The sequence below is a fragment of the Oncorhynchus gorbuscha genome, linkage group LG06 (assembly GCF_021184085.1).
Source record: "Oncorhynchus gorbuscha isolate QuinsamMale2020 ecotype Even-year linkage group LG06, OgorEven_v1.0, whole genome shotgun sequence".
NCBI lineage: Eukaryota > Metazoa > Chordata > Actinopteri > Salmoniformes > Salmonidae > Oncorhynchus > Oncorhynchus gorbuscha.
This window is the reverse complement of record NC_060178.1, coordinates 42,379,198-42,393,150: the sequence shown is the minus strand read 5'-3', so window position 1 is coordinate 42,393,150 and position 13,953 is coordinate 42,379,198. Positions and strand designations below refer to the sequence as shown.

General features: G+C 44.2%; 1 protein-coding gene across 6 annotated transcripts in view; it reads left to right on the top strand.

Annotated features, from left to right (window-relative positions):
- Nucleotides 1–9,549, top strand: part of LOC124037995 (DENN domain-containing protein 1B-like) — a 183,812-nt gene extending 174,263 nt beyond the window's left edge. For all 6 annotated transcript variants that reach the window (XM_046353332.1, XM_046353333.1, XM_046353331.1 and 3 more), the window contains 3 exons: nt 7,032–7,105; nt 7,650–7,872; nt 8,042–9,549. In XM_046353332.1, coding sequence (XP_046209288.1) covers nt 7,032–7,105; nt 7,650–7,872; nt 8,042–8,965 — 1,221 coding nt within the window. In that variant the 3' untranslated portion in view covers nt 8,966–9,549. The remainder of the gene's footprint in view (nt 1–7,031; nt 7,106–7,649; nt 7,873–8,041) is intronic.
- The last annotated feature ends 4,404 nt before the right edge of the window (nt 9,550–13,953 follow it).

Here is a 13,953-nt window from a genome sequence, read left to right as displayed (position 1 = left end):
ACCATACCCTAATTTTGAGAGTGAGGATATATGTTTTTGGTAGTAAAGATGTATCTGGTGGCACTGCTGAGACATTAATGCAGTTCAGCCAGAAAGCTTGCAAGTTTAAATCCCCAAAGCAATTTTTGCACACTTTACATCCAGTGTCCCTTAGCACTGCTATTTTTTACATTGGTGTTGTCAGATAATCTGACAATTATCGACTTGGGCAACTTTTAGCAAAGTGCAGGAATGTTTTCTTGCATTAAATCTGTGGCCAATCTCTCTCATGTCCACAGACCTGGTGGCGCAGCAGGAAATTCAGGTCATTAGCAACCAAGAGGTTGTGAGTTCAAATCCAAAGTGAGGCATAGTCTCAAGTAACCAGCGTTCAGCATCATACTGTCCTTTTACAGCAATAACACCTGAATTCAGTTGTAAAAATTCTGTAACTTGTTGTCGTGTGTGTGTGTGTGTGTGTGTGTGTGTGTGTGTGTGTGTGTGTGTGTGTGTGTGTGTGTGTGTGTGTGTGTGTGTGTGTGTGTGTGTGTGTGTGTGTGTGTGTGTGTGTGTGTGTGTGTGTGTGTGTGTGTGTGTGTGTGTGTGTGTGTGTGTGTGTGTGTGGTGGTCCTGCAAGACTAGCTGGTCTGCACATTATCATGTTTCCCATGCATGCTCTATTGCAGTTAGATTTTTAGAATTTTGGGATCACAACTACAGACACAAACCAAGGGGAAACACTGAGATTGTGAGGCCAAGACGGTCGCCACGGCCACGGGTTTCTGTCCTGTAATGAACTGTGTTATATCCTGTGTGCTTGATGAGGCTGATGAACACACAAAAGAAAATGTGACGGCTCAACCACTACCAATTAGAGATTTTTTACCGAGGTCTCTGCAACACACCACGCCACTGAGCTCTGTTCATGGCCACAGTAACGGGACCCCAGGGACTCCTGGTGCAGAGACACACTGGATGGCATGTCCCAGAGCACTTGTGTGTGTGTGTGTGCGCGCGTGTGTGTGTTAGGCATCGCTTCCAGTTTAAGATACATTTCTCAATCAGACTTGTACCCAGACCAAGTCCTGCACCCAAATCCTCATACCCTGTACCCCTCAATGGAGCCCCATTGGCCAAGACTACCTCTCCGTTCCTGCGACCTGCATATGACCCAGCCCCATGCCCGAGCCCTGTAATCAACCCATATACCCCATTCTAACAATATACAGTACCTTTGCCTCAACCCCAAACTCTATCTGTTCCTGGTAATAAAGATAAAGATGTACCTGGTAGCACTGCTGAAACATTAATGCACTTCTGCCAAAAAGCTTGCAATTTTAAATCCCCAAAGCATTTATGCGCGCTTTACATCAAGTGTCCCTGAGCACTGCTATTTAAGAATGAGCAACTGATTTAAGAATGGCGCCGGAGGGGAAAGCTGCGGCTTTACGGGCTCCTAACCAACTGTGCTATTTTGTGTTTTTTTTTTGCATTGTTTGTAACTTATTTTGTACATATCTTGTTGCTACCATCTCTTATGACTCACTTTCTTTAATGAGTTGGACGTGAGTTATATAATGTTGCTCCCAGACAAGGCCCAAATCCCCCGTCATTCACGTGAAGAAAAGAAGGAAATTCAGGGAGCAGAGATCAGGGTGCCTTGTGAGAATTCGTCAGCGAGTGTGTAACCCACCTCTACCATCTGTTCTATTAGCCAACGTGCAATCACTGGAGAATAAACTGGAGGAGCTCTGTTCGAGACTATCCTTCCAATGGGACATTAAAAACTGTAATATCTTGTGTTTTACGGAGTCGTGGCTGAACGACAACACGGATAATATACAGTTGGCTGGGTTTTCCTTGCCCTGGCAGGACAGAACAGCTACGTCCGGTAAGACGAGGGCTGGTAGTGTGTCTCTATTTGTCAATTACAGCTGCTGCGCGCTGTCTAATATTAAGGTTGTCTCGAAGTATTCGAGGACAACAACCTCTCCCTCAACGCGAGCAAGACAAAAGGGATGATCGTGGACTACAGGATAAGAAGTGCCCGAACACGCCCCCATTCACATCGACGGTGCTGTAGTGGAGCAGGTCGAGAGTTTCACCAACAAACTGTCATAGTTTTGAACACACCAAGAAAGTTGTGAAGAGGGCACGACAATGCCTTTTCCCCCTCAGGAAACTGAAAAGATTTGACATGGTTCCCCAGATCCTCAAAAAATTCTACAGCTATAGCATCGAGAGCATCCTGACCCTTTGCATCACCGCCTGGTATGGCAACTGCTCGGCATCCGACCATAAGGCCCTACAGAGGGTAGTGCGTACAGCCCAGTACATCACTGGGGCCAAGCTTCCTGGCATCCAGGACCTATATAGTAGGCGGTGTCAGAGGAAGGCCCAAAAAATTGGCAAACACTCCAGTCAACGAAGTCATAGACTGTTTCTCTGCTACTTTTACACTGCTGCTACTCGCTGTTTATTATCTATGTATAGTCACTTTACCCCTTCCTACATGTACAAATTACCTCGACTAACTTGTACCCCTGCACATTGACTCAGTACCGGCACCCCCTGTATATAGCCTCATTATGGTCACTTTTTTTTTTACATTCGTTTATTTAGTAAATATTTTCTTAACTCTCTTTTCTTAAAACTTCATTATTTGTTAAGGGCTTGTAAGTAAGATTTTCACGGTAAGGCCTACACCTGTTGTATTCGGCGCATGTGACAAATATCATTTGACTTGATTTTATCTCTACTGTACCAGGCCCAATGTAGGCCAGGGCTACCTCTCTGCTCCTCTCCATCTCTGTATATTAAAGAGATATTACAAACCACTTATCTAGTGTATAATTCATACACACTTTGCCCTGCACACACACCTCACACACAAACACAAACCTCACACACACACCTCACTCACAGACACACACTCAGCTCTCTGAGTGATATGGACATACCTTCTATCACCATGTAGCATTAACAGCAATCTCGGTTTCTGTCCTTGAAATTAAATGAATTAATGATCTGGTTCATCTTTGGAGTTTATTCTAATATTAGATATTTTATATTAGATCAGTGCAATTATGAAATAAACTTTTAAACGGTTTATTTTTTTGGGCCAGTTCATTCAAAGTGTCACTAAAAGAGCATGTCCGTTAAAAGTATGTTGGGAGGTATTCCTTGATTTGCACACCCGGAATGTTCTCTTAGTGTGAAATACTAACAAACACAAACCTATTGTCTTGCTTCTCTATATTTGGGAGTGATTGCTCACCTTGTGTGTGTTTGTGTGTGTGTTTTAGCGGATGCAACAGTACGTTAGCTGTGTGAGAGCGAGACGGTGGTATGCATAGTGACAGCAGGCTTGTGGCAGGGCTCAGCAGTGTGACTCTGACACTACTCCACCATAGACTGAATAAATGCTAGCATGGGGGGGTGGGGAGAGGGAGAGCGAGAGAGTGTTTGGGAGGGGGAAGGGGGGGCTAGTGTGGATGGTTTGTTTTTGTGCTTCTGTTCTAATGGGGAAAAACTGCACACATCTGCATGGTGATGATGTGGAGATTGGAGCCTGTCAGGTTGTGTGTGGGTGGGTGTGTGTTTAGGTGGTTATTTGTAGTCTGGCCTGAGATTCTTGTCTGAAGCTAAGCTGCCACCTCATGGTAGCTTTAAATTACTGCATACATCAACAGACACGCTGGTTGATTTTATAGGATTGCTTATTTATTTATTTATTTTTGCAAAATGGTCAGAATACTTTTAATTTAGCCCGTTTGTTAAAAGCGTGTGCTTTCAGAGGCAGCCAGTTGGACAGACAGGCAGGCAGTGTATCCTGCCTCAAACACTGTCTGTAGTTTTATGTCTAACAGAAAGACAGACTTGGCCATGGTTCTGGCTCCCTCTTTCACTCCCCCACCCCCCCTCTCTACCGCCCTCTCTCTCTATCCCTCCTCTTTCTCTCTCTCATTTCATTTTCCCCCTCCCTCTCTCTCTCTCCGTGTGGTTTGTTTGGCATATCTCGCGTACCCTGCCAAGCGGTGAGATCAGTGGCCACTCAGAAACACCATATGAAATGTAGAATGTAAAGCTGGTACTTAAAGTCTCTAGCGCTCTGTCGTTGGCATGCTCGCTTAACATAACCGGTCATGCAGACGAGAGACTGAAAGAGAGAGAAAAAAGGTTTTTCTTCAAGTATTTCTACTGAAATGGACAGTGATTATTATTTTCCCCTCGTAAGAAGGGGAAGTGAAATATAGAGTTATTGTATGGCATATGAAGGATTAATAGAGCCATTGCCATGAGCTCTCCTTGAAATAGATTTCATATCTTGGCTCATTCCGTTTGGAAAGCGAAAGCTTGACACTATACAATAGGTTAGAGGATGACTTGGCCATATTGAAACTCTCCTCACTTACAGCACGACTGGCTGGAATATACAGCTTTTTATTTCACCAGAAGTGCCTCAATAAATTATTCTTCTGTAAAAAAAATAAAAAAAAATGTTTACTGCAAATAATGATTTGTTGCCACAAAATGTGCAACTGCAGCGGTATTGACAATGACTAAACATGCAGCCACTGTAACAAAATGACTCGCCATTGTGTATATCACATTAGTGATCCAAAAAAAAGTATTCTAAAAAATGTTCACAGACAGTAAGACCGTCTATTGTTATGCCAGCAGCGGTTACTGTGCAGAGTACCTATTGAACCACATTAACCGTGTGCTTAGTGATTTTAGTGTGCTTTTAAACAAATTAGAGCCTTTTTTCCCCACCTTCTGTCCTCCAAACTGATGGTTTTAGCCAGATTCCGTGAAAATGGCCTTTTTCCATGTTCATTATTATACTTCATTTGCTGCCTCTTTTCCTGGTGTGGCACTCTCCCTCGTCCTCTCCTTCTTTCTCCCCTTCTCTTTCACTGCAGCAGACTCACTGCGAGAGAAAAACAACAGTCATCTGTCATGTGAGAGAGGTGAAGACAGAGAGAATGAGAGGCAGAGATGGAGGCTGAGGGAATGAGAGGGGGGGGGGGGGGAAACGAGAAAGAGAGGGAGAGACAGGAGAGAATCACTTTTCCATTTTCACCTCTCAGTTTTATATTAGTCTGTCGTGAGAAGTGAAGGCGGAAGTTGTTTCACCCAGACTTCCTCTAGCACGGTTGTCTTGTCTTTACGGTTTCATCTAATAACATGCTACTGCCACTGTAATAATCACAACTCTGGATGACTTCCATGTTCATTCAGTATGTGTGTTTCATAAATGGAAAGTGTGCATGCATGTCTTTTTGTTTCCTGTATGTTTTGCCCTTCCAACAGTGTGTAGGTGTAGGTTGTCTAGCATGGATATAATTATGACCATAGGAAAGGGCAGGCCGAGCCGGGTGTGGTTATGATGTGGGCTGAGCTCTATGGCCTGGGTATGGTTTGTTGTGTTTGAGGGTTCACCTTGTTTTAATAAACACCTAGACACACCGAGAGGCCCCACTTCCCTAAACATGCCTAAGTGCACAAATGAACAGGCTAAATAGCAGCAAGGACCATGACCTGTGTGTGTGTGTGTGTGTGTGTGTGTGTGTGTGTGTGTGTGTGTGTGTGTGTGTGTGTGTGTGTGTGTGTGTGTGTGTGTGTGTGTGTGTGTGTGTGTGTGTGTGTGTGTGTGTGTGTGTGTGTGTGTGTGTGTGTGTGTGTGTGTGTGTGTGTGTGTGTGTGTGTGTGTGTGTGTGTGCGTACCCCAGCACCCACCCTCTTGCAGGTGCATCCCCAATCTCCCTAACTGTCAAGCCATCCTCTGCGTGAATGATTTGATATGTGTGTGTGTGTGTGTGTGTATGAACACCCGTGCGCTTGTGTGTACATGGTATCACAGTGCTGATTTACGGCCCTGACACAGGAATCCATTAAAGTTTGTTTTTTTTAGGAGATGGGAGGCCTGAGCCGCTCTATAATGGTCTTTATTATTATAGCTCCTAGCTACCAGAGACAGAGAGCAGCCTGAGCCGGGCAATCAGCGCCGCACTACATGTGTTCCTGTTTAGCCCAATGGCAAAGAGGACTAAGTGGCCGCTCTACACATTTCTCCTCCCTTAGCTTTTATGGAGAAGGCGGCGGTTAACCCTTTCTGTATGCATGCGCGCGTTTGTGTAAGGTGTGTGTGTACCCTAAATGAGCAGCGGCCAGCGGCACGTTACATTCCGCCCGTCTTGCTGGCACTGTGTCAGCTAATCAAGACCGGGTTGGTGCAAAGTCCTAATGTTTCCCCCCTCTCCTCTGCCTCCAGGGGTTATGGGTCCCCCTTTTGCTCTTTCTCTCCCTCAATCATTTACATCCGACCTGTCCTCTCTCTCTCTCTTTCTCTCTCTCTCTCTTTCTCTCCTCTTCTCTTCTCTCTCTCTCTCTCTCTCTCTCTCTCTCTCTCTCTCTCTCTCTCTCTCTCTCTCTCTCTGTGTTTTTGTGACGAGTCATGGTTGCCCTCTAGGGGATGTGAAAGTGACAGGCTTTTATAATGTGGCAAACCTGGTTTTATAGGCTGCTTTAGAGGCTGCGTTGGTACAGGAAAGATAAAGGGGTGGGAAGGTAAAGAGAGAGACTGAGATGGTTAGAGAGGACAAGGGAGGGAGAGAGAGAACATTATACAGGGTGCACAAGATATACAAAGATGTGAATTAGATGGGCAGAGAGAGAGGTAGAGTGAGTAAAAGACTACACGTCTGTGGTGGATAAAGGTCTTTTTAATAGCAGGCCTTGGGCTGAGCTCTTATAGGGGAGGAGAGAGGGAGGAGGGCGAGGCGTGTGCCTTTAAGGTTCTTTCTCCTTTAAGTCCCCAGACCGTTAAACGTGCTACACAGGTGGCTTATTATACACACTGGACTTGAGCTACCAGGCACTGGACTGGACTGGACTGGGGTGTGAATGACACCCCGTTGCCAACACAAACACAGCACACCGCCATCATAAAGAGTTATTTTTGTCGTTGTTGTTGTTGTCATGGTCAGATGTGATGGTCATTTGCCTTGAGTAACCTGTCGATCTCATTGTCTCTGTTTGTGTGTTAGCATTATTATGCAAAGTCTTCCATGGGATGTCCTGACTTTGCCATCGATGACGATGAACTGGACACTGCCAGCAAGTAAGAGTCTGTTATATGAATATGATAATACCAATAATCTCCCAGTATTGTTTGAATATATGTATGATCTGTGACATTTATTTATCTATCCTTTCAGGTGAGTCTCATTGAGACTGCTATCAATTTTACTATCGCAATACAATAAAAGTATTCAAGTTGGTTCCATGGTAGTCTCCTCTTTCATGAAAGTTGTTTGTTCTGTCACTTGGAAAAAATCATCTCCCTGTCCTGTCCTTCACTAGTTACTATGGTATAGACAGGTTCCCCCTCATCCTCTTCATACTCACATCAATGCTGCCCTCCAGTGGTTTAGTCCTACAGTAAGGACCCCACGGTAGATTTATTGCATTGTGATTATAGCCTCTTGGACAGATCATTATTCGTGAAATGATCATTGATTTGCTGAGTTTATTTGCTGGCTTATTAATACATTTATTTACTGAATTATTTTTTATTATTTTATATTCTGTATTTCATGTATTTGTTGATTTGCTAAATTTATTTTTGCTAATTTATTTTGCTAATTTAATTTGCTCGCCTTGAGGATCTCGTCTGAGGACAGTGGGGAGATGCCGTCCTACACTGAGGACAGCGACGACTCCTATTCGTTGGAGCTAGACACAGACTCCTCCCACACAGGCCAGATGAACCTATTAGAGGAGATCCTTGACTCTCTGAGCACCACCAGCACAGAGCATGGAAAACTCAGCGCTGCCAAGAGCCTGGACTTCTTCAGATCTATGGACGACATCGACTATAAGTCTCCGGTAAGAGAAACATCTGTAACATCTAAACCACACTCATATAACCCCAGATACATACAGTAAATAGAGTCTGAACGTCATGGACAATGTCTTTGCATATGGACAATATTGACTGAGGCACCGGTTAAAGAAAACATCAAAATGTGTAAACCACTCTGTGTCTGTATTCTAGAACAAGTCCAACCCCCACAGTGAGAGTAATCTGCCCCAGATGTGTACCAGTGGCAGCAGGGTGGGGGGAGTATGTGGGGGAGGGGAACAGGGAGGAAGCTGGCAGGATGACAGTGCCCTCCACGGGAAGCACCTGCCCCCCTCCCCTCGTAGACAGCCTAGCAAGAGCAGCCTCAAGAAGCCAAAGCAAAACCCCTTGACAGCCTCTCCACCGGCCACAGCTGCAGTCCCAGCCAAGGACAACAAGGTCCCCAATCTCCTGCCCAAGATCCAGGCCCTTCAGACCAAGACCCAGCCCCTTCATGCCAAGCCCCCAATCTGTCTCTCTAAGCCCCGTCCAGAGGAGCCTTCGCTCCCAACACCTCCATCACCACACCTGGGAGACCAAAACCCCTCTTCCATCCGCTCTCCTGCACCAACCCGTGCATCCACACACAATCCTCCACCGGCAACACACACCCCTCCACACACCTCAACGCTGACCCTTGTTAGAGCCTCCACAGACCCACAGCCTGAGTCTGAGACCAAACCCCAGACCACATCCAGCATCCTGCGGGGGAATGTGCTGTCCAAGGAGACGGCGAGGCAGGACCAGGCCCTCCGGAGGCAGGGCAGTCAGGACAAAGAGAGGCAGGGTGTGAAGGCCGGGCAGCCCTCTGTGCCGGTCCCCTGGGAGAGAGGGAGGCCAGAGGAGGGGGGGCAGGGAGAGGACCAGGGCCTAGGGCTGGGGTTGGGGAAGGAACAGGGCAGGGTCTTTGGGGCAGAGGTCCAGGAGAAAGGCCTGCTAGAGGAAATAGAGTCTATGTGTCATCTCAGCTCAGCCTTCCAGACCAGCATACAGATGTCCCAGGTCCAGTGCCACACCAACAACACACATAATAATACCCACGCCAACAGCCACAGCAAAGCCACCGACAAGTCCTGAGACGGACAGGGAAAGGGGTACTTGAGGTAGAAGTTGCCCTTAAGAATCAGACTGCCCTCCCCAAATCCTACCCTTAACCACTGAGTGAAAAATGTTTACGAAAAGATCCGTGTGTTTAAACAGAGAATAAATAAATTTTTCCTTCGATCTGAAAGTATTGTAAAAACACAAAGTAAACCCCCTTGACCTTGGTCACTCTTCCACTGTACAGTCTCCTAACACAATGCCTTAAACCAGGGATGGGACGCCTTTTGTAGGTCTGAGGACCAATTTCACCAAAAATATACAACCTTTTTTTTAGGAACTCAGTCGGGGTTTCAGCTTGCTGTTAAGAGTTAGAATAATAGAGTACACAAGGTGCAATTTCTAAATGTAAATGTGCATCAGTAGTCACTCAATTAGCCCATGTCGGCTACATTTAAAAAAAATTGGTCAGTTAGTCTAGTGGCCAGCTACCTAAACTTGTAGTAAGCATGGTCGAATTATATATTAAAAACTGTTAACATTTGCCTCCACCCTCTATGGCACAATGTGTGTAATTACAGGAAATTAGCTGTAAAATGTCTAATTATTCTCTCTGCCCCATAGCTCAGTTGGTAGAGCATGGCGCTTGTAACGCCAGGGTAGTGGGTTCGATTCCCGGGACCACCCATACGTAGAATGTATGCACACATGACTGTAAGTCGCTTTGGATAAAAGCGTCTGCTAAATGGCATATATTATTATATTATATATTAGAATGAATAGAATTGCATGAAATTTGTTACAAAATTGCTAAATCTTCTCTCTACCCCTGCAAAATGTGTAGAATTTCAGCAAACTTGCTTTAAAACGGCAACATTTTCTCCACGCCCTATGGCAAAATCTGCAGATTTGCTGTTAATTAATTTTAAAACTTAAAATTGGTGGGGTGTCCAAATCAAATCCAGCCCCTCATGATGAGTTTTGTTTGTGGCCCCCGCCCCTATCAAAGTTGCTCATCCCTGCCTAAAACGGAGGTGTGCTTTGCATTTGGTACTGCTCAGTCTTAAAATGAATACTGTAACTGTTACTTTGGAAGCAGTTGACCTGCTTAGATCTACTATGTGGAACGCAGCCTGCTTTCTCACTGTGCTTAGATATATTAAGATAGTTTAATATATGTTGCACTCAGAGAGAAGCTCTATTTAGTTTGATTTCAGAGGCTTATCTATTTAGAGATGTATTTCTCTCAAGTGTTTGTTTCTCAGGATACTCCTGTCTGTTAGGAAAGAAAGGCGAAAAGGACTTGTGTAAAAACAGCGGATATGAATGAATAGACAAGCCCATCCATGGCACCTTATCGCACCGTCTTTTGGTCGGTCTCTCTCTCTCTCCACATCTCTCTCCATCTCTCGCTTCCTGTCTCCATCTCGCCACTCCTTCCCACTCGTGCTCGCTCTCCTCCATTCACCCTTCCATCCTCACCATCTCCCACAATCTCTGTCTATCCTCCTATCCTCACACACTCTCCTCCTTTCTGGATTTACCCCAGTGTTTTACCCAAAAGGCTCAGACTTTTCTGTTTCCATCTAGGCTAACTGGGAACTTGAAACACCGTCACAAAGCAACAGTCTTGATGATGCAGTCGTTGTTGATTCTGCCCCCCCCCCAAGTCATTAGTGTCACACTCCTGATGGAAATAATATCACTAGAGCTTACACTGACAGCCCACTGGTATGGGGGTATGTCATTGGTAAAACACCCATGAGTGCTTTAGGAGGAGTGTGACTTCACCACTTGAAATCTCTGCTATGTGCACACACCGAACGAAATGCGCTGTCCCGTACTCTGATGCCACCGCACTGTGTTTGACTGGAAGGCTTGAGATGATTGTAGAATAGTAATAAAGCAATACGGCAATATGGACGGACGGCCGAAGAGATTTTCATAAGAATCTCCCATGGAGAGAATGCAAGCCCTTCTGGGTAATGTCCAGAGATGGTGGCCACTCACTATCGTACCACTATGGTACATACAGACAAAAGGAAGTATTTTCCAGTGCTTGTTTGTGGTTATGTTGATGATGAGCCTGTTTACGCTAGCGATTTGTGTGGCATGCCGTTGAGTGTGGCGGTTGAACGGTAACTCTTGCCCCCCTGTCCTGAGCGTCGGGGCTGTGGTGACGATGAGATCGTAAAGCGAGTTCTCCGTGGTTCTGGGAAGACCTCACTTCAGCTATTCATTTGGATTTGAAAGGGCCCCCGTGTACAATTTATGTTCGCCTATTCTATGTTTCAATTTTGCTATTTATTTGGTGCAGCTTTGAAGTTGGAGCAGTGTCTATGTACTATGCAAACAAAACTTATTTAAAGTTTCCAAGTTCAGAATAGAATTTGAGGTTACCACTATAAAGATCAGGTAATTGATAATCATATTTGTGAATCCATAGATCCTCCGGCCTTTTCTGAGTACCACTTAGTATGCTCAACACAAGTCATTAGGGAGAAATCGAGTGGCTTTAAAGTGTCGTCCCCTTAACATTTCAATTGATATCGTCTGTATATGCAAAAGAGACCAAGGACCACTGGTCCAGTCAGTAGGGAGGCCCTGAGAATAAGCCACGTCCTTAAAGATGGAATCCGAATTGGGGGGGGAACAGCGCCACTGGTTTCTGAACTGAGGAGCGTCGCGCAGCACTGTAAAACAAATTGCGGTACATATTGTGCTCGTCTATGTGCAATGATGTCCGAGGAGGAAAAAAACTGTGTTTGCTGTTTACAGTAAGTTATTTGCTGTTTACAGTAAGTTATTTGTTGTTGAAATATTGCAAACGGACATGGTTGTTTTCACCATTAAGGATTCCAGCTTTAAATGCATGTTGGTCAGTTCTTTCACCTATGAGATCCACTAGAAAATGCTTCATTTCTGTTTAATTCTTTCTATTTCTGTTTTAAAATGTTGTAATGAGGCTTTACTCTATGTGTTCTTTTTTTTCCCATCTGTGCTGATATTTCAATGGTCTTTCATACTGAACTCACTATGGAGAAGGATCTTGTTTTGCTTTGTTGTAGGTAGTTATATTTTAAGATTTATTATAGATGAAAGATTGTATTTTTTGTGTTTTAAGTATATTTTACAAGGAGAATATATAACTGGTATAATAATATATTGTAAATGATTCGTAGAACAAACAAGATTTGAATGTTGTTATATAACTTTTTGGGGGTGGGGGAAATATTTTGTATAATTATAAAATGTGTTATCTCAAACCATTTGCCATCCAGCCACTCACGTATCATGTCACAGCATTTCTGATTCCTGAGATAGATGACCGAAACGGCATACCTATGAATTTAACTTTCTTTTTTTTTCAATTTGTGTTGTGCATGTACAGTAGAATATCCTATTATTCCATTCCCCTGGTTCAAAATATCTGTGTGTATTGGCCATGTTCTGCTGATCTTATTTGGTTGTTAAATGTGTTTTAAAGTTAATCAGCTCAAGATTTAACACAAAAAAAGGTAGTGTCAGGTAGTGTTGTCCAGTATCCACAATTTGTTTAGCCAACTTGATATACTTTATTATTAGTTATTTCATCTACTACATGACTACTGTATTAACTGCGATGGATTGGGATGTCTTACTAACACTTGCAATACTCAGCCTCAAAGATTCCTAGCTGACTATCTGTGTACTGAAAAGCTTTTTATTTTTATGACTGAATGTCTGTTTTACCGTCTCAAAGCTTACTGTCTGACGCAGAATGAAAATAGGACGAAAGCGAACCTCTTCTAATTCTCTTTTCTAAATGCTGCGATTGCATTTCTCTTTTTCCTAATACTCATGTGATTTGAAAGATCAAAACCCCACTGGTTGTCAGGAACTAACAGAAGGCATATCACCTGTCTCTTTAACCTTTCTTTCACCGCAGTGACAACACTGAGACTTTTGACACAGTGTTCATGTTCATTCGTTCTCCTTTCCCACTGGTCCCTCGACACGGTACTGTAGTTATTTGAATATGCCGTATGCAACCTACTGAAGTCTAGTGCGTGCACACTTAATCGCATGTTCTCAATGCCGAGAAAAACTGTTGTCTTAAATAACGTATAGGTCAATCTAATGTGCTATCGATGGAACGGTACAACTGTATGCACTGTGAACTTAAAAATAAATTATATTCATGTTAATGCAACATTGTCCTTTTTTTTCATTGTCCTTTTTATCTCTAAAATAAAATAAAAAGATCAAACACATACAAAAGGGCAGTGCATTTATACTCTTTTCTTTTAATGAAGAATATACTTTATTCATTAAAAGAAAAAAGACAATTCTGACATTTAGAAGCTGTAGACATGCATCTAGACTACGTATATGTATGCTGGGAGTATAGGAGGGATTATCAGATCTGGAGGTGTCAATCTGCTGACTTCTCTCTAATGCCCTCCTCTACTCCTTGAGGTTCCTCATCAGGGTGCGCATCACCATTGGCATCAACCACTATATCGCAGTCACTACGGAGTCTTCAGTGGCTGCGGTGGCCACAGGGCAGTGCTCCTTGGGCTCCAGCTGCAGGACACAATGGAGCTCCTAAAGCTTTGACTTCAAGGTGTGGTGGTCCGATAACAATTTCTGGTGTTTGTCTATGAGCGAGCGGTAATAAGACCAGAGCTTTCTGTGCTCCCTCTCCAGTGTGCTTCGGCACTATACTCTGGTGCTGCACTTTGAGTGTCTCCATAAAGGCCTTGGTTTGATAGCTCAGGGTGAGACACGTTGATGTCTGTGTGGAGGAAGCATTCATGTGCAAAAGCTTCCTGACCATCACTTTGGTCTCCTTGGCCATCCGGTTAGAGTGGCTTTATTGAGCTGCCAGGAGGGAACTCGGGTCGCTATTGGACTCTGTCCTTCTCCATGTACAGAACAAATGTACAATCAAAATAAAAGACTCGTCACCTACCTCAGCCTGTTCCACCTACCTGGCTGTGGGAAGACGAGGCAACAGATGCAGCCTGACTCTGAATCTTCTC